The following is a 21,409-nucleotide window of genomic DNA, read 5'->3' as shown; positions in this document are numbered from 1 at the left end:
ATACTGCTTGGTGCACCTTGTTCAGAGTAAATATTTATCTAAAAATAAACTACACACAAGCAAATCATTATTTGCCTCAACCCTTTAGCCACCCTCACCTCCTCCTGAACAACAAAAACAAACAGTGGTGGAGCCAATGCCGGGGGAGAACCCAGACAGCCAGACAGAGGGTCAGTATATATAGAGTTGCAGTGTTTTTGCTTCCTCTCACAGCAGTACAAGGTGTGCCACAGGGTCCTGAGCTGCAGCACTCTCTGGTCTCAGACATGGCTCGTCTGGCCCTACCCATCTTTCTCCTTCTCAGCTTCTCCTTGCTCTGCTGCAGCCGTCCATCTCGCACCAGGAAGGCTATTTCCCCTCGACAGGCCGGAGGTTGTTGTTTATATGACATACAGTTCATAACTTATGTGCTCTGCATCAGTGTTTATCCGACCTTCTTCTTCTTCTTTTTACTTCCTTGTCAAGGTGGAGAAGATGAGGATGTGAAGTCCCAGGTTGAGAGGTTGTGGCAGGAGGTGAATGCACTTAAAGAGATGCAGGCTTTACAGACAGGTGAGAACATTTTAAATGTATAGATTTGAACACACAGTGATCTGTGTATTCCTGCTCCCTCGACTATGTTTATTGAAATATTTGACTACATTTAAATATCACCTGAAAAAGTCTGTTTGATAATGTTACTCCTATCCCATGTAAGACAGTGTAGATGTCAAAGCGATGACATATAACGTGATAACTAGATCTCAATAAACTGCTCAGTGTGCTCAGTCACCAGTAGAGGTCAGCACTATTCTATCATTGATCTCCAAATCAACTGCATGCACACCTTTGAACCTGAGCCTATTTTGCTCATACTTCTTATCAACGTCCCCAGATATATGGGTACTTTAGGGTTCTGAGGGTTAAATAATAATACACAGTTTGATAGAAAAATATCTTGGAGAAGTTTTCTGATACTAAGAAAACATTTCAATAGTTTTGAATTCTTCAGATGTCTTTTTTTTCTTCATTTTAGAACTCATTTCACTTCTTAAATAAACTTTGTTTTTTCAGTGTGCCTCCGGGGCATCAAGACCCACAAAAAGTGTTATCTTACAATTGAGGAACCGAAGCATTACCACGATGCAAATGAAGACTGCATTGCTCAGGGAGGAACTCTTGCAACACCACGAGACCTGTTGGAAAACAATGAACTGAGAGACTATGCAAAGAGGAGTGCCCCGGGATCCAGAGATGTCTGGATCGGTGTGGCAGACATCGTGAAAGAGGGCCAGTATGTTGATGTCAACAGTCTACCAGTCAGCTACTTCAACTGGGATCGCTCCAAGAAGCAGCCCACAGGAACGAAAAGGGAGAGCTGTGTTGCTCTTTCAGTGGTAGCACAAGGAAAGTGGTATGATGATGTGTGCCGCAGTCTGAAGAAGTACATCTGTGAAATTGTCATTCCCTGAAGAAAACATTTGAGTTGCCAATCATTTGTTGATCATTTAAACAGGTTTAACTGTTTTAAACTTAACAAAAATGGGCTATCAGTTCATGACAGAGACGTGATGAATATATGTCTTATGTTCTACTAGTTGTTAATGAACGAATGAAGTAATCATTAAATCGGGATGTGAAAATGTGCAGATTCCTGGTGATCAAAGATAAAACATCATGTTCATGTGGGTCCCAAAGCCGCAGACTAGACTGAAGAATAGCATAAAAAAAAGATATGTTCTGCATTTAGTACACAAAATAAACCAGAATGAAAACTTGTTTTGTTAGTGTTTCCATTTCGCACCGTTTTGTATTTCTTGACTGGCTTTTGATTTATTTATTTTTTATTGATTTTTGCATTACAGACTCAAAGACTTATGGACAGTCCATGAAAAAACTGTTTCTCTTCTCAACTGCCTGAAAAATGAGCAGCTGGAATTAAACAAGAGTGAGTTTGGGTATTAGTTTATAAGAAATAGTTTCATTCTGCATGTGGGACTATGAGACTAACCCAATCTGAGATGTTCCCAAACCAGTAATGAATGAATTACATTTAGTCTGAGTTATTTTAATCAATACTGCATACCGTATTAACCCGTGACATTTAAAGAAGTGTTATGTCACAGTAGTACTTGTGACCACGTGGGAACCACTGATAATACACCCGATTTGACTGCTGTCATACCATTGAATGAAGGACAAAACGATAACAATCATCCCATAGATATGGGCCAGTAGGGCCCTACTCTACCTACTATAGGCGCAGGACGCTGTTATCGCCCCTTTCTATGGCTTTCTATGGCCCCATGCAGTCAAATCGGGTGGATAATAATATGCTAATGAGTAGGGGATGGTCTAGTGCATCTTGTATTAGTACTTTGTCACATGAGAAGTGCTAGTATTTGCATCTTATGCATAGTGTTTAAAGTTACAGGACAACCCTCCACAACGTCACCTATAGGCTTTCTGAAGAGTGGTTTTGAAGCCTCTGTTTCCTGGGTAGAATGGAGAGGCCTGGGAAGTTGGCTGGAACATGACAGTCAGTCAAAGTCTTGGCTGCTAGATCTTTCAGCCGATTCACACTGAAGGACCTGAAGAGCTGCAGGCGAATGTTTGCACCGGAATAAATGTACTGTTCTATACAAATATATATATATATATATATATATATATATATATATATATATATATATATATATATATATATATATATATATATATATATATATATACACAAGTCGATAGATAGATAGATAGATAGATAGATAGATAGATAGATAGATAGATAGATAGATAGATAGATAGATAGATAGATAGATAGATAGATAGATAGATCTTTATTAATCTTTAGTCTTCACCTGACCTTTGTTGGAATGTGGGACGATACCCCTGGCAAACACAGAAGGAATATGCAAACATGCAGAAAAGGAGTGTTATCAAACCTTGACCCTTCTCTATTGAAAGTGACAATGTAAAATATGCCTCACTGTTTGCTCTTACTTACTGCTGTGGTGCAAACTGCAGGTTGAAGAGGAATGCAAAATGTGTGAATATATCTCAATCCAATTTATGATTTTCAATGTTTACACAATTTGGAGTAATTTAATCTAATCTACTTCAGCATACTGTATGTCTGGGCCACTCTTGTGTTGTATACCCACTCACTGCTTTAGTCGGACTTAAGGAACAAGTGGCTATTAATTTATGGGTAAAATCTTGTTTTTTTTTTAAACTTTATTTTCCAGTTTTTTCATTAACAAACATCAAACTTACAAAGGTGGACATACAAAGAAAGAGTATCCCTCCCACCCCCAGGCTCTTAGACAGGAATGAAATTAATAAACAATCACAAATAAATAAATATATAGATACAAAAACAAATACAATGCTTCATTGAAAGCAAAAACCTTCCACAAATTCTATAAATAGACAATAAATGGATAATAAAATCTTGTTTTTGAACTGGGATTTTTTTCATCTGATTTAGAAAAGAAGGGAATTTATATTGCATACCAAGTTGGGATGTCCTTGTGACTAGTGGGTCATGATAGTGATAATGAACTCAGTCCAGTTCAAACTGGACTGCTGTTGAGTGTTTATATATGTCTATATCATTTCTATTAGTGTTTTTGAAATTAGTAAATAATATTGCTACTGGGCCTCGGACAAAAAATGAGTAGCTAGCTATTATTTGACTTCCCTTCTTTCTACAATGGGTTCAGAAGTCCAAAGACTGCCAGGGTGTTGTCATGTCAACCATTACACTTTATGGATAGAAAAATAAATAAATAAAAATCAATGATAAACTTATAAATAGACCATCTGGTTCTGCAACTGCCAGCAATACCTCATCGGATACAAAATTAACTATGACAACATTATTATGATTATTATTTAATCCCGACTGCAGCTGGCCTCGTCAACAAGGCCCCAGACCCCCATCTGCCCCGACTGTCCCCCCATCTCACTCTACGTTACATTGACATAAAGTCTCCACTCCTGACCTTATGCATCACTTTAACACACATCCCAGGTCGCCTCATGTACCTTTTTTTTTTTCTTACAGACTCCTTATTCCGGCACTTTAGAAACAACTTGTATATTTTTTCCTTTAATATTATTTGCTCTTTTGTATTGCACCAATCACCACAACAAATTTCTTGTGTTAAACTACTTGGCAATAAACTTCTTTCTGATTCTGATTCTAATTAAACAAAGAGTCTGAAAAAAGCCCCAAATCATCAGAAATAATGTAATACATACAGTAACAATGTGATTCATATATTCACAGGAGATCCTTCCTGCCCACAATAATAACCTTCTTCAATGAATCTCTGACGAGACTGAAATCATGAAAACTACGGCAATAATTAATTTCCCTTTGGAGTTGATGAAGTATTTTGAATTTCAATATTTTGAAGACTTTATTTTGAAGATTTTAAGACCTGAAAAGGTATATGGAGAGAGCCTGCATTATCCCCATTTACTGGTCATAATTCATTTTAGTTCTAGTGGTTGGAATCATCTGCAACAAACACTTAAACTTAACACATTCATCCCATTCTCCTCCTTCAAAAATACACTCCAAACATTCATCTATGATCATTGCATGTTTGTAACTCTTCCGGACCAGCACTACCACTTTTTATTCCTATTTTTTATGTGTTGTGTGTTTTTTATATATCGTGTTTGATTGTTTCACTGTGATTGTACGTGTTTGATTCTTTGATTCTTCTCTGTGCTGTCCATCCATTTTCTATACCCGCTTTATCCTTTACAGGGTCACCGAGGTCTGCTGGAGCCTATCCCAGCTCATTACAGGAGAGAGGCAGGGGTTCACTCTGGACACCAGTCCATCTATCTATCACATACAACAACCAGACATACTCACACCTACGGGCAATTTAAAATCATCAATGTGTCTGTTTGAACTCCTCCCCTCTGGACGGCGCTACAGAGCCCTGTACGCTAAAACCTCCAGACTCAGAGACAGTTTCTTTCCCCCAAGCTGTTGCTCTGATGAACTCTCATCACTCATAGAGTCTCAGAGTAATCAACCACTGTGCAATAATAATAATAATAGATAATAATATAATATATAATAATATAGAATAGAATAGAAGAATAGAATAGAATACAACTTTATTGATCCCTCAGAGGAGAAATTCACTTGTGCAGCAGCAAACATACACACGCTCAACAATTTTTACAAAATATACACGAAAGTATGAAAAGGTATAAAAAAAAGTATATCCTAAAAAAAATAAGCAATAAATAGCTAAGTAATTGTAAATAGCTAAGGTCCCGAGAGCCAGAACTGAACTGGGTAAAAAGGCTTTCAAGTTTTTTGCCCCCTCAACTTGGAATGATGCGCAGAAGGACTTGAAATTGGTTGAGCTTGTATCCTTGGGTAAATTCAAATCCGTTTTAAAAGACAGAGAAATTAGCTCTCTCGGTTCTTGTGACTGCCCCGTTGTGTAAATTTACCATTGTTTTACTATTGTTTCCCCAGAATGTGTGACTGACTGTCTGTGTTCGTATGTATGTATTGTTGTATTGTTTTTATGCTGCCATTTTGGCCAGGTCACTCTTGAAAAAGAGGTTTTAATCTCAATGAGTTTTTTACCTGGTTAAATAAAGGATATGTATAATTAAAAAAGAGCAATTTAAAAAATAAAAATGAGCAATGTACAAAAGAAATACTAAACCCAAAAAACGAATATGTACATGTGCAAAGAGACAAAAATAAAAATACCAGTGATGTATTTAGAGGGAGAAGGTTATTGCACTTTCAGAAAAACAGGTTGACATAATAATAATAATAATAATAATAATAATAATAATAATAATAATAATAATAATAATAATAATAATAATAATAATAATAATAATAATAATAATAATAATTTATAATAATAATAATCATATGGTATCTTTCAATAACCATGTCTCTACCTCATAGTGCTGCACCTTTCCCTTTTTTTAAACTGTATATATGTTAATAAGAGCTGTCATTTGCCTATTTACAGTACAGTGAGCGAAAATAACTGAGTCAAATTCCCCGTCTGTCTTGTTTGACCTGACTTGGCCAAATAAACATGATTGTGATTGTGATAAGAGCACGGACGTCATCGTGCTGGCACCATGGATCACGCATCACGGCCGGGCTGTGACGTCAGGAGAGTGAAGTCTCGCGGAGGGGACCGGGCGGCCATCTTTCTCCGCTCAGCAGGACTCTGCTCGGGAGTGGAACAAGAGTGTCGCAATCACTTTGATAAGCCTAAGCAACTTTTTTTTTTGGTGGCAAGTTTCATTTTGAGGTCCAAGCATCTAAAACTTACAACCAAACCGAACGCAAACCATGTTTGTGTTCCCCGTCGCCGCCGAGCTTCTCCGCTGACATCCCCGATGCTCGTCTAATAACTGTCTACAAATGGAGATGGTGCCCAGCGAGGAGAACCAGTTCGTGCCCAAAGAGGTGAGCTTATCGCAGTTGGCACCCTCGTAGATGATGCACGGGGGGAAAATGTGAAAACTTTGGCTCCACTTCAGGAGTTTCTGCGATGTTTTTATGTGTCGGGTTAGTGAGTGGGTAGCTATCGGCTGCTAACAGATAAGCCTGATTTATGGTTCCGCGTTAAATCGACGCAGAGCGTACTGCGTACCCTCTGCGTCGATTTAACGCGGTACCATAAATCAGCCTTTAGCTCCCTGTGACTTGAAGGGCCTGTCTTGCATAACATTAGCAGGGGGTTGGCCAGCTAATGTCGTTAGCTTCTTAAATCTGACCAATGCTGGCAGCAACTCTGTCATCTTGGTGTTGATGAAATTAAATACAAACACTGATTAATGCGGTGGGCATTGTCATGGCAACGGTTCCGCGTGGATTTAGTTCCATCCTCGAATTCCTTCTCGCCTCGTTGTTTTGTTTTTCTTCAGTAGTTTGTAGTTGTGGTTAGTAGGGATGGGCGATATGGACTAAAACATTTATCACGATAATTTCTGGCATTTATCCCGATAATGATAAAAATTACGATAAAAAAATAGCAGTTAAACTTCACGTTTTTAACTATAAATCTATCACCACATTCAGTCTTTGGAACCCCCAAAACACTGCTCTAAAAGATACTAAATACTACTAAACTACACCAATTACATTGAATTGATCTTTCTTTCTTTCTTTCTTTCTTTCTAGGCTCATTTCTTTCTTTCTTTCTTTCTTTCTTTCTTTCTTTCTTTCTTCCTTTCTTTCTTTCTTGGCTCATTTCTTTCTTTCTTTCTAGGCTCATTTCTTTCTTTCTTTCTTTCTGGCTCATTTCTATTTCTTTCTTTCTTGGCTTCTTTCTTTCTTTCTTTCTAGGCTCCTTTCTTTCTTTGTTTCTTTCTTTCTTTCTAGGCTCCTTTCTTTCTTTCTAGGCTCCTTTCTTTCTTTCTAGGCTCCTTTCTTTCTTTCTTTCTAGGCTAATTTCTTTCTTTCTTTCTGGCTCATTTCTCTTTCTTTCTGGCTCATTTCTCCTTTCTTTCTTTCTTTCTTTCGTCCGTCCGTCCGTCACCAACGGGAATTTATCGTTTTTACCTCGAGATGACAAATTCTTACCGTGGATAATTTTTTTGACGGTTTATCGTGAACGGTAGAATATCGCCCATTCCTAGTGGTTAGAGTTGCCAACTCCCTGAAAAATAAATAAGGGACACCTCATCTGCAGAGCCGGCCAACCTGATTGCCGTCACCTTTCCTGGCGTGGTGAATGTTTTTAGCCCCTTTTTTTTTTGTGAGTGAAACCATTTTTTCAACTATTTGACTCGAACCTGAATTTAATTAGATGCATATTTTTGAATGCCATGAACACATGGAAAACAAATTATTATCCAGCAATTCACTTATATACAAAATAACACAATTAACTGAATAAAATAAGTATATTTCTTAAACAGAAACCTGTCCTGCTTAACTTAAAATTGTATACATTAATATAAAACAATAGAAAGAAAACAGAACATCCATTCTGTATTAGTGCACATTTTTAGTGCAATAACAAAAGTGCAAACGGAAAGTCTGTAGAAAACTTGTAAACATATTTGTGTCTCAAAGGCCATGACTGTAGGCTACAGTTGTAGAAAAACAGAAAAAAATAACTTATGAACTCAACAGCTCAATGCCATTCTCCATTGGTATTTTATGACTATTTTTTGACTCTTCACAGTAATACGGGACAAAGTGCATCCCTTTTCAGCTGAATACGGGATGCGTACTTTAGTTTATAAATATGGGACGATTCCATTTTTCAAGGGACGGTTGGCAACCCTATTTGTAGTAAATTGCAAACGGTGACTTTATCAATCATATTCATTAAAAAAAAAACAACTCTAACATGACTGGAATTGACCAACTGTGTCATTAGTGTTATGACAGAACATATGTGTAATGTGGTGTTAATGCTTGTTAAATAATTGTCTATATTTATTGTGTGTTTCTAGTGTGAGAAAATGAGCTACTCTAGTCTTGTGTATTTTGATATTTGGTTTGTTTAGCGTGTCTAACAATAACATTTTATCCTTTCCATGTTTGACCCCACATCTAAATTGACCCGTTTCAAACGCTCTGAAATGTTGTTGACGTTCAGATAGTAGTTTTATTAATTTCACATTGAAACAGGGTAAAAGGCTGATATTGAAATATACATATAATAGACTGTATCGTTACAGTATACATTTAACAGCCATTGTCACTGGCAATCATAACATATGTTTTATTAAACTCATACGTAAACGGCATTACAATGTTTGATATTACTGTGTAGCGCCAATATTTAATTTGTTTATTTAAAAAAAGGGAACATATACTATTAAATGATTATATGAGCTCACAATTGTATTTGTAAAACTCAGAAGGATATTTTGTAGAATAAATAATTTCATTTTCATTTTCTTATTTGTGGATGTGATGGAATATTTGTAGGCTTTGCTTGAGGGTGGTTTCTAAGAGCAGTGACTAGTGCTCATGAGAAAAACTAGTACTTTGTTTATTAGTAAGAATATCACTTTGACACATACTTAAAGCAATTCAGCAATCACCTTTTCCTACTTTACCTGCACCCATTACAGGGTAGACATACTGAAGCTACACTGCATACTTAATTATTAACCAAGTGAGTGTTTCCACATTAACAATGTTTCTATACACGTTTTACTGAGCCTTATAAACTTGAATGCTGTTTCGATTTCATGAGAAATGTAATATCAAGGCAGACAATGGAGGGATCTGGCAATCAGTAGGTTACAAAGGATTTAATTATTGTAGGCTACCTTCATTGCCTCAGGTTTAATGGATCAAAAAATAATTTAATGACATTGATAGTTCAAAAATTGTAGTCATTTTCAAAAGTGTGACTGTTGAGGTGTCATAAGTTCAGAAAACATTTTGTTGCAAAGGTATAAAGGTGTAAATTGTTGATTCATTTTGATGAAAAGATTTGTCTTCTTCGAAAAATAGTGATTTAAAAAAAATAAGAATTATTTTTTTTTAACAACAAAGCAGATGCAAAAACCTTTCTAACATATATATTACAATGCTGCTGTTGGATTATTTATGAAACTTATAGATGATCAGTTCTTCCAGAGGTGTTTTGTTAATTGTGTCAGTTTAACTTAATGTGCTTTTAACTGTCAGACAATTCAGAATATCATAATTGTTTATTGCAGCTGTATTTCAGTTGGTGGTGATATTTATGTTATTGGTCTTATTTATTATAAGTATTACCACAAGTAATTGTTGAACATAAATCATAATTTATTTAATGCTGTTATATTGCATGAAAAATGCAGTTTTGTCCATAAATACTGGTGTCTATCAACACATGGCAAAATCTCTTTGTTTCCAAGAAGGAACAAAACATTTTAAGCTTGTATTATCAAGTACCAGAGGTGCACAGCAGCCAGACAATGCTACCTGCATTACTATGAAAAAATTGGTGGAGACACAGAGAATTGGTCACCTGGTGAAAATGACATTTAATTAACCTGATTTCTTCTTTGACATTTTGACTTTATATTATTTCAGTTAGTCTATTTTTTTACTGCTTTTTTTTGTTGGACAGCTCTAAAAGCATGTCTGCGTTCTATCGTATTCAGATACTCATATTTCATCACATTATGATCTTAGATATTTTTATGCTGGCATTGATTTCTTAGATCTGTAAATTATTCTTTTCTTTTGTACTCCCTGTGCCTCCATGTCAGCACCTTGTGATTATATCCACGGTAAAAATAACCTTTAATCTCATAATACACTTGTGTGTAGTCAGCTGCAGGTTCTTTATAGGACTCGTCAGTCACATTTTGCCAAGATCCCGAACCTCCCAAAGAAGTGGTGAAAACTGGAATTAGTTGAATTTATTCCTTTTAATAATAACCCTTTCATCATCTAAGCAGTTACTTTGAAAACCAAACAGTTGTAATTTTAGCCTCCAAATGTTCCTCATACACTTAGCCTCATTACGCATCTTTTCCAGTTTATTTTACTTGTGTTTTAATTTGTTCTTGATCTCCATTATCTCCACATGTTATTAGGGTGTGTTTTGGAGTTGCAGACAGAATATTTTTGATGAAATGAAGAGGCTTTCTCAGGTGTGTGCGGGTTGCGTGGTGAAGCATGGTGTTGAATAGATGCATGAAGAAGCAGCTCCCTTCATGACCATCATAAGCGATGAAGAGGATGTCTTCAATTTGAGGTCATCTTCAACAAGGGTAGCTTGAAGTGTCAACAGGCGGGTGAATTGTGTGCTATGAAATGCTAATGAATGGAAACCATGATCACAGTTACAGCTGAATATCAGTCGGAGCTTGTGTTGTCAGAGTTGTTGAGAGTAAGTTAGTCCATAAGTGATACATTTTGTCTTGCGATAATCTTGCATAAATAAGATGAATTACTTAATTATTAGGAAATCAAAGAATTTCACAAATTTTATGTTCCGGTATTAAGAAATTAAAGATTTTTTAGTCAACTTTCTGATATCGAGATGTTCAATCAATAGTAGTTACATTTTTTTTTTTATTAAATTAAAATTTTTAAATATCTGTTGAAATTAAATTGTCTTTATTTTCTACATCACCGTTCTGAAAAATCATTGTGTTTAACAGCTTACCATGTTTATAAATATATATTATGACTATATTAAGCGTTGGCGATATGACGATATTAGATGGTAAAGGATTAAAACATGAAGACGATCTTTCAACCTGCAGAGATTGTGGGATCGTCTGGGGCAAATTCTATAAATTGAATCTGTTTAATCACCTGAAGATGATGCTGAGAGCCAAATAGCGAGCGGCCCGGCAGGCAGCAGCTAGCGTTAGACCGAAAGAGACAACATAAACACAGGCATATGACAAGTCAAGCAAGCGATGGAAAGAGGTAACAGAAGCTATCTTTTATCTCCCAAAGGACATGGTCCGGTACAAAAATTAGGTGTTCAAACGCCTGCCTAAAGTAGCTGACCCGCGGTACAAGCTGCCTATTTAACTTGTGCCTGACACGGTACAGAATATAACAAACCAATCATAAAACATGGCATGTTTTGACGACAGCATGACTTTCTTCTTCTTGAAACTCCTGTTCCACCTGATAAGCGAATTAGACTGTAGAACCATGCACGAGGCAGCAGCTGCATGCCCCCCGCCCTCTTTTAACAGATAGAGATTGTGGTTCATTTGTGAGAAATGTACTAATCTGTTGCAAGTGAAAAGGAGATAACTGAATGTGTCTTGTCAGAAACATCCATTTTAAGTAGATTTATATTAAACCCTGATTAATCAAAATGGAAGAAAGAAAAATATGTGAGGTTTTTTTAAAGACTGTCTATGATAACTTTTTGGAAAAAAGTGATACTAGTGCTAACTTACTGCTTCGTTTTTACAAACTTAGACTTCTTTTTTGAGTGCTCTATTCTATTTCGGAGGAAAACTTGGTGCAACAATCAGGTGCATCTCTATCAAAACTTGTAACATAGCAGCTTTAAGGTCAATTGGTGTCCCTGTGGATTTATTTTACCCCAAATTACTTTTGCTGGTGATAACTTTTATAATGCAGTTTTAAAACGTATTCATGCTTAGATTTTCTTTACAGCTGCATGGAAGTATAGCCCTTATAATATATTAATGTGTCCCCTTCTTCTTGATCCTCAGATACATAATGCGGCCGAGGAGCCCAGGGTGCTGTGTATAATTCAGGACATCACCAGTGCGAAGACAGTAAATGAGAGGCTGACCCTCAACCTGCCTGCTTCCACTTCTCTTCCCAAGCTTTACGAGGATGTTGCCCACAAAGCTGGATATGTAAACGGCACCTTTGACCTTGCCTGGGGAAATGCTCTAGACATGGTGAGAGAATTCACTAATACAGTCAGACAATTTTGACGGAGTTGCTGTATGAAATGGATTTTCTACATGCAGTTCTCTGGACAATTGTTGATTGCGACTGATGTTGGGCTGATGTTTAGAGGCTGTTCCGACAAATCGAATGGTTAAAGGAAAAACATCCAGCACATTTAGATTGCCATGTTTTGCATATTATGCCCCTGTTTTAGAGTCAAAGTTAAACATTTGTGGGAACAGTCTAGTATTATGTAAGAAACCCAAGTAATTCAATTTAAATTAAATTTTATTCATATAGTGTCTATTACAATATAAGTTGTCTCTAGGCGCTTTCCAGAGACCCAGAATATGACCCCCCAGCAATGATTACATTGACAATAGCAAGTAAAAACTCCTCTAGTGGGAGAAAAACCTTAAGCTAGACGGTGGCAAAAAAAACTCCCCTTTAGGAGGGAAGAAACTTTAAGGAGGTCTTGGCTCATTAGTTGAGGACCCTCCTGCTGAAGGCCGGCCGGGTAGAGCAGGAAAAGGGAGATAGGAAAAAGAAAATGAAGAACAGAGAGAGGAGAGACACAGACACTGTCAAAAGTATTAGTATTAACTATCTGTGAGCAGGAGAACTAAGAGTTCTATGTGTATATGACTGACATGTGATTAGTTGGTGCACTACATGGATGACTATATGTACATACCATATTTTCCGCACCATACGGCGCACCATCAATAAATGGCCTATTTTCAAACTCTCTTCATGTATAAGGCGCACCGCATTATACAGCAACACAGAATATACAGTAAGATACCGTAGTGTAGTCGCTGGGGTTGAGTTACGTATCTACCTGATGGAGCTGCGCTACAGGGAATGCTACAAAATGCTACAGCAAATGCCCCCCAAAAAACAAGAAGAAAAGTACTGTAAGTCAAAACTTTATTAACGAAATGAAAACCAGTTTTCTGAAAACTTTGTTCACTCCCAAAACAAATGCGAAGGGGAACTTTTGCAGTTCAATCCCCATCCCTCGAAATCTTCCTCTGTGTCGGAATAGAACAGTTGGGCGAGTGCGGCATCCAATGGTCCCGCCTCCGTCTCGTCAGTCGCCATGATGCGAGTCAGCATCGCTAATGTTGTCTTGAACGTCTGTGACGATTCCTGCCTTTGTAAAAGCTCAGACCACAGTTGAGGCTGATGTATCAGCCCGGGCATCCAGATGGTGGCGTATACGAGGCGCTGCCGCCCCGTCTTGGTGAACGTGTTCCCCTTCCGCCATCCACCGCTCCCACGCAATCTGCATGGATGATAGCCATGAGATTGAACTCTGCGTCGTAAACGTGTCTCTTTATAGCAGGTCTTTACACAAGTGATCTGGGACTGTAATAAAGTGCAGTTTTTAGCGCTGTTACTTCAGTGACATCAACTACAGTACCCACAATCCCCCTGACTATAACAACAGAAATTACCGCAATGATCCTATATACGGTGCACCGCATTATAAGGCGCCCTGCCGGGTTTTGAGAAAATTAAAGGCTTTTAGGTGCGCCTTATAGTGCAGAAAATACGGACATAGATTAGACAGCAGACACTGGGGTGGTCAGAGGGTGGGACTGCAGGTCAGGATGTCAGTAGGAATCCAACAGACATCTATACAGACAGGTGGAGGTACACACTGGGATGGTCAGAGGGTGGGACTGCAGGTCAGCATGCAGTTCCTGAAGCTCTGGCCTGCAAACATGCACAGAAGAGGGGAAAAAAGGTGTTTCTGCTTAGGGAGGGAACACTTGCATGATACTCAGACAAATGATACAGCCAGTGCATAATTAATGTGCTTAATCAGTGTGAAGCTTGTTCTGTTATCACTTTATATACATATTATTCCTTTTTTCTTAAATGAGACCAGGCTAATCCTGCTGCTGACCCAGGTGCTGTATCTGTTGTTATCTCACTTAGTAGGTCAGTGGATTAAGCTACGGTATGTTTCCACTGCAGCACTTGCTTGCTCTTACTCAGCTTGCCCAGTGAAAAGCAAATAGCATTCATCACATGTTGGCTAAAAATGCTTTCAGGGAGTACATCAAAACAGGGACTTGATGTCATTTGTCTTCATTCTCCATGGATAAACCTATAAAACCTGTTTCCTGTGATTTTTGTTATTTCTCTGCTCTCTTCTAGGCACCACTGGAGCGTAGCAGTGACATGACCCTCTCAGATTCTGGGTTTGAGCCTGGCGGTAAGAGGAATTTCCTGCAGCTTACGGACAAAGATGGAGAGCAGCCCCAGATTGCATCAGTGAGTGATACAAGATAAACAAATGGATTATTTCTTGAATATTTTTTTAGTAGATAACTGTGTTAATAAGGTCTACTCAAGTAAAGCTGTTTTTTCCTTTTAGCCTAAAGTTGTTTTTAGTACAAAGTATGTTTATGTGGACAGGATGAATCAGGAACAGCAGATAGCAGTGGACTGGATGACAGTTCCCAGGAGCGACTTATTGGTCCCTTACCAAGAGATGGCAGTACAGGTGGCAGTGGAGACTACAGCAGTCCATCATACTCTTACTCATCCATCCTCAACAAGTCAGAGACAGGTGAGAATTGGTCACCTGTACAATATGAGACTACACTCCTCTTATAGAATCATCAGGGACATCTTCCTACTTGTTTTCTTTTCTCCTGTCAGGATATGTTGGCTTGGTTAACCAGGCAATGACCTGCTATTTGAACAGTCTTCTGCAAACACTGTTCATGACACCAGAGTTCAGAAACGCACTCTACAAGTAAGGAATTATGCTCACACATGTCTCTGTAACGCTCTAGAAGTATAAGCATTAAAATCCTTTCATAACTGTACAACAGCTGGGAGTTTGAGGAATCAGAGGAGGATCCTGTCACAAGCATTCCCTACCAGCTCCAAAGGCTGTTTGTTTTACTGCAAACCAGTAAGAAACGAGCGATTGAGACCACTGATGTGACACGGAGCTTTGGCTGGGATAGCAGTGAGGGTGAGTTTTTGTACTTTCCTGTGACTAAACTCACATGGTGTGTCTTTGTGCTTGTGGGCGGTTAAAAAAAAAAAAAGAGCATGTGCTTCTGCATCTGTACTCTTGATTATACTTTTTGCGGGTTTATTTATCTATTTTAGCTTGGCAACAGCATGACGTCCAGGAGCTGTGCAGGGTCATGTTTGATGCCCTGGAGCAGAAGTGGAAGCAGACAGAGCAGGTAAGATGAAACAAAAACTCTCATACTTCCAACAAACGAAAATGAGCGCACCCCAGTGGAAACAAAAGGTCTGTTGAGGAAAAAGAGTGCTGTTGGACCTCTCCCTCCCTTTGTAGAGTGATTTCTATTCTGCCTACCCTTAATCCAGTGTGGCCATGTACATGTGTTTTCAACTTATGAGCTTTGTTAGGACAAAAAAAAACCCTGAAATTGGAATGAGTAATTATGTTGGTCCTTTTTTTTTTTCCACTGCAGAATTTGTCAAAATGTAATGGATCTGTGTATAATGACAGTATCATTTTTTATTTTATTTATTTATTTATTTAACCTTTATTTAACCAGGCAAGCAATTTAAGAACACATTTCTTATTTACAAGTGCAGCCTAGGGGGGTAAGGGGAGGGAGCTAAGATTGAAAAAAAAACAAAGTTATATAAATACACAAAAATACATTAAAACACAATACAAAAGATAAAACAATTAATCAAGTAAAACAGTCAGTATGGATGAAGGAGGACTAAAGGCAAGTGCAGGAGTCGGTTGTACTTAATAAAAGATGAAGTTTGAAGGTGGAGATGGAAGTGATTTTGTTGCAGTAGTGTCGTCATTTGCTTTTAATTCCATTCTCACCACTTTTCGGTCTGCTTAGCTAAATGCTAACCTTCCTAGTTGTATCATTTGATTCAAAAGCTGTATCCACCTCTCTTTCATCACATCACAGTTTTTTTCTGTTGCTTATCTTTTTTTCTGTTTATCTCTAACCACACTCGTTTATTCAAAGATAAATTTAGTAACTCGTAAAACACACAAAGGCACTCACAGTGGCAAGGACGTGCTGTTTCATTTAACCAGTGATGGAAACGCAACATTCTAGATCACCGAGTAAGACTGCTGGTCCAACCAGGAACTATAAACAATTTGAGTACTCCACTTGATCAGAGAGGCTTCTGTAAAAGATGATGACATGTTTTCACATTTCTGTGCTGTGTTTATGTCACAGTCAATACGATTCAGATAGCAGAGCCATATGAAGTTTGCAGGGGCAACCATGTTCTAATTTAACATTTGTTTTTTATGTATAAAAAGTCTGTGTTGGTTGGCAAAACTCATTAAAAGAAAGAGACAAAAAATTGTCATATAAAAATGTATTTTAATCTCATTTTAGATAAGATATAATTTCACACATCAGTGGTGCTTTCTTTACTACAAGACATTCTATGACTGAGGAGATTTAATTGTCATGCGTTAATGTTTTCAGGCTGATCTTATCAACCAGCTGTACCAGGGGAAGCTGAAGGATTATGTCCGATGTTTGGAGTGCGGCTATGAGAGCTGGAGAATTGATACTTACTTGGACATACCTCTTGTGATCAGACCCTTTGGAGCCAGCCAGGCTTACGGGAGTGTGGTGGGTTTTTCTTGGTGTTTAATTCCTTTAAACTTTAAACAAGTTGATATCCTTTTAGTATTTACAACTCTATCAACCATGTGTAAGGCACAGCTACTGAAAAGCTTATATTGATACACATTGTGACTATTTAAAAATGTATCTAAATCAATTCAAAACTGTAATTGTATTGCTACAGGAAGAGGCTTTGCAGGCTTTCATCCAGCCAGAAACTCTAGATGGGCCCAACCAGTACTTTTGTGAACGCTGCAAAAAGAAATGTGACGCCCGGAAGGTGAGAACACAGAAAATGTGACATGAAAATCATGTTGAGAGAATAGTGTTCTCTTATTGAATTTGTCTGATTCTTTGATAAATATTTCTTTACCCAGGGTCTGAGATTTCTGCACTTTCCCTACCTGCTGACATTACAGCTGAAAAGGTTCGATTTTGATTACACCACTATGCATCGCATCAAGCTTAATGATCGCATGACTTTCCCAGAGGAACTTGACATGAGCCCATTCATTGACGTAGAGGATGAGGTGAGCAGCAATCACTCCCTGGTTTACATTAGATTAGTGGGTCCCCAGAATAGTGACATTTTGTAGGTTAAACCAAATGTGAGTTTGCATCTCCTTTTAACTATCAAAATAACATGAAAGATGTGATCTAATTGTAAGCTGCTGCTGTTGGGGAGAGACGCACACAAGAACCCAGGCAAACATCTGAAATTATTTGTGTTCTGTAGATTTAAAAAAAGAAATTCTGTTGTAATTTGTAATTTCATCATTGTGCAAGTTGCAGTTATAGACAAGTCCAATTTCCTTAACTTTTAATGTACAAATATTTTGAATGTTTTATCTTAATGTAATATATTAAGCATTCCCAGCACTGCTAGTGAGAACAACGTAACAGAGCTCTTGGATTTCAAACATTTGATCACATTACCTCTAACAAGCTTCAAACAGCACATAGTTTTGGGACAGGTCTGCCTTTGAGAGCTGGGGCAGCTTAGCCTCCATAGTATTTCTGATGGTGTAACACACAGTCCCAGTTTTTGTTTTGGTCTAGACTCTTAACTGGGCCTCTTTGAAATGCAGATTTCCACTAACTTCAATTTAGCAGGAGGTGTTGGGGAAGAAAATGGATTCACAGAAGAATCACAGTCCTTATTTGATTGACGTTTATTTGACTGGTAATATTGGCTTTCAGAGTGTCAGGGTGCTACTGTCTTTGGATTGCACCTGTTGTCACTGTTCTCTGCTTGGGAACCGGCTGATTGGGTCCACTCGAACGATTGTAATCCCACCACATAGCATATCAGAATTGCTCTAGAGATGGCTTATTGCTCAGCTAAAAGATTCACCTGGACAAATTTTGACAGAAACCACATAGAGCTGCAAATACCATATAAGCCAAGTGGGAAGACAAACAAAGTTGTGAATTAGAGAAGGATATTAATTTTCGAAGTAAAAGGCTTTGCACAGAACCCCAACACACCGGGCAAGCTGAGATGTTCAAATATTGGAATATACAGGTTGCTAAACCATCACAAGTCTTTTTCATAAGAACAGCACCATAAAGGTATGAAATGATGAGATACCTATTAATTGGAGACAATTTTTCTTTTTTCTTTTTTATATATATAATTAGGGCTCCTAATTTAGTATTTTTTTAAGCAGCCTTCTCTGTGGTATCCGGCCACAGACATCATGCTCTATTGAACATTCTGCAATGATTTGTTTTGAGCAGGCTTTTGAGCGTAAATGGTAATCAGCCTTGAGGATTTGTTTTAATAAACCAAGATTAAATAAAACCTTCTGGGTTCTGTCTTATTTTGGATTATTAAAGGTTTATCCTATTGGAAAGCTAAGCATTCAGCTTGTTTGTATGGATTAATCTCGTCAAGGTAACATATAAATTATGATTTAAAAACTGCCCCATTGCCTTTTTGTAACCTTTTATTTTTTTTAAATGTCCCCTCTGTAGAAGTCGCCTCAGACAGAGAGCTGCACTGATAGTGGAGCAGAGAATGAAGGCAGTTGCCACAGTGACCAAATGAGCAATGATTTTTCCACTGATGACTGTGTGGATGAGGGCATCTGCTTGGACAGCACAAGCAGCACAGACAGGGCATTTAAGCCAAAGGTAAAAATCTCTCCCCATTCACTAAATTAATGTGTTCAACTTGGTTTGCCAATGCTGTATCTGAAAATGCATATGAACCTCAGATTGGGGCACTTGGGGATTGGAGAGTGGAAGTGCTTGACCTGTGAAACACGCAGTGCAGACTCTGACCAGCATAACTGTTCATTTTTAATCCAGAATGAAAACCGGGCTGGAAAATCAAGCAACACTAATTTGGATATGTTCTGCTTTTGAGAACAATTGTTCACATTGCGTTGATTAAATTGATTAGAAATGGCGTGCTCCAACATTAACCCATTGTGGCTTGATGAGACCTGTGCTGTTACTCTTCTACTCTGATTTGACGTGCACATATTGCATTAATATTTTTGAAACATGGAGGCGAATATCGGGAGCTAAACTGATAAATCAATGATAATTGAAAACAAAATCTGATGACTTGTAGTCTTAAATATAAAGTATACCATATTGACCTGGATATACTGTAAGTTGGTTGTACTTATATGAGCCCCAGCCTCCTTTTTTTTCCCTTTTTTAAGATGCATCCTTTGGAAAAACACTATATGAACACCAGCACTTTTTAAAGTAGCTAGGCCTGATTGCTTTTTCTGTGAAATAATCACTAAAGTCTGAGGGCAAGCACTGGGTGAGACTTGTCTTGTGCTGCAAAATCCATTGTAGTGTGACATTTGTCTGCATCAGCTGAGGCTTCCACTCAGTGGTGTGTGTGTGTGTGTGTGTGTGTGTGTGTGTGTGTGTGTGTGTGTGTGTGTCCAGCTCTCTGGCTCTGTCCAGGGCTTTCAGCTGGGGGATTTTTAGGGGTTTGTTTTGGTCCCTCAGAAACTATTTGAAAAATCAGTTAAAAGCTCAAGCAAGACTTTGAAACTCTCCTGCTGATTGGCTAGCTTTTAGAGCCTTGAGGAATGCGTGTACCCCAATAGTTAGAAAATCTAAATCAGTGTATTCATTCAGTTGTAACCCCTCAAAATCTTTAGAATAATCTTCAATACTTCTCATATTGCCTCATATTTCACTGAACATATTTTGGTTTAAAAAGTGAGGAACCAAGTTGTATCAGTCTTTTTATTTTTATTTTTAAACACAATTTTTCCATGCTGGGTCTGTGGTTGAAAGCTTTGAAAGACATTCCCTATAAAATGTCTGCTGTTCTAGACAGTCTGGATCCTTAGTGATAGTACAGGTTATTGCTGAACCATTACTCATATTTTGAGTTAAAATGTGAAAGGCAGCCTGTGTTCTTATTAAAAGGTGGAGGATTAGCATCCGGTTACTGTGCTGGATCCCAAAAGCCTCGTGCTGCCTTACTTGTGGATCTTTGTAAATATGTTGTTCAAAAACTAAAGACATTTCCAAGGGTTCCAGTGTTAGTCCATGGTTTTTTCTATATTTGGAAATTATTCTGGATAGAAAATTAAAAGAATGAGTGAATAAATGTGCTTTTATTCTGATGAAACTTTTAAAAAGGTACAAACCCTTACACTATTACTACTCTATAGAGGCTAAAATCAGACTGAAAATGTTCTAAAAAAAACTGTATTGCACTAAGAAATATTAAATTGGACTTTCATAAATATTTGGGTAGATGGGATTGACATTAATCGTCATATTGATTATCTTGTTAAAGAGCGTAAATATAAAATTGTCTTTAATAGAAGAAATAAATCTTGGTTTGCATCGGAAACAAAGAGGCATTGAAGCCGCTTTTCTGTCGGTGTTTACGGTGATAGTTTGTATGTTGTTTGTGTGTGCATCTTCTATGTTATGTAGCTTTGGTTTAGTACCATGGATCCCTACATTTCTTTACAAATGCAAAAACAATAAGAACCCAATGTGTCTTACTGTTTTCTTCTCATTTGGTGGGTTGGGCATCATATTTGCTCACATAAAAAACAAAAAAAAACACATTTATTTTTGCTTAAGCGGTGCTGTGTAAACATTCAGTTTCTCTATTCTCTTTTGTGTCTCAGGCTGTACTTCTTATCAGCTACAGTCGGCCAAATTATTGCTTTTTATTGCACCTTTTCAACAAAATTTTAGGGAAAAGTTCATTTTCCTAGAGTGTACCTGGGACATTAAGGAATGAAAAGAAAAAAAAACACAAATTAGAAGTCTGATTGTATCTAGGAAAAGAGACGTTATAGCTCAAGTGGTTAAATAAAGAAAATAAAATGATTATCCCTTATATCTTCATATTAAGGCGATGGTCTAATTTGCAGTTCTCTGCTTTCCGATTTGACCTCATTGTCAGCCAAAACTGATTACCCAGGTAGTCGGAGTTGAAGAA

The 21,409-nt window shown here is 37.7% G+C and overlaps 2 protein-coding genes across 5 annotated transcripts in view; both read left to right on the top strand.

Moving 5' to 3' along the window:
* The first annotated feature begins 199 nt into the window (after positions 1-199).
* On the top strand, positions 200-1,758 carry clec3a (C-type lectin domain family 3, member A). Its single transcript, XM_061710466.1, has 3 exons — positions 200-372; positions 466-552; positions 1,054-1,758. The coding sequence occupies exons 1-3, from the start codon at positions 267-269 to the stop codon at positions 1,449-1,451; spliced, it is 591 nt and encodes a 196-aa protein (XP_061566450.1). The 5' UTR covers positions 200-266; the 3' UTR covers positions 1,452-1,758.
* A 4,424-nt stretch (positions 1,759-6,182) lies between these two features.
* Positions 6,183-21,409, top strand: part of usp47 (ubiquitin specific peptidase 47) — a 25,807-nt gene continuing 10,580 nt past the window's right edge. For 2 of the 4 annotated variants that reach the window (XM_061743217.1, XM_061743209.1), the window contains exons 1-11: positions 6,183-6,457; positions 12,163-12,357; positions 14,519-14,635; positions 14,780-14,933; positions 15,026-15,122; positions 15,202-15,347; positions 15,488-15,567; positions 16,825-16,974; positions 17,153-17,248; positions 17,346-17,498; positions 18,946-19,104. In XM_061743217.1, the coding sequence (XP_061599201.1) occupies positions 6,413-6,457; positions 12,163-12,357; positions 14,519-14,635; positions 14,780-14,933; positions 15,026-15,122; positions 15,202-15,347; positions 15,488-15,567; positions 16,825-16,974; positions 17,153-17,248; positions 17,346-17,498; positions 18,946-19,104 (1,392 nt within the window). In that variant the 5' untranslated portion in view covers positions 6,183-6,412. Of the gene's footprint in view, positions 6,458-12,162; positions 12,358-14,518; positions 14,636-14,779; positions 14,934-15,025; positions 15,123-15,201; positions 15,348-15,487; positions 15,568-16,824; positions 16,979-17,152; positions 17,249-17,345; positions 17,499-18,945; positions 19,105-21,409 lie in introns of all 4 variants that reach the window. The other 2 variants (XM_061743202.1, XM_061743226.1) reach the window with 2 other exon arrangements.

This window comes from Cololabis saira, chromosome 2 (assembly GCF_033807715.1).
Source record: "Cololabis saira isolate AMF1-May2022 chromosome 2, fColSai1.1, whole genome shotgun sequence".
In the NCBI taxonomy this organism is placed as follows: domain Eukaryota; kingdom Metazoa; phylum Chordata; class Actinopteri; order Beloniformes; family Belonidae; genus Cololabis; species Cololabis saira.
Note: the sequence above shows the minus strand (reverse complement) of the source record. Positions and strands in the feature narration are given on the sequence as shown.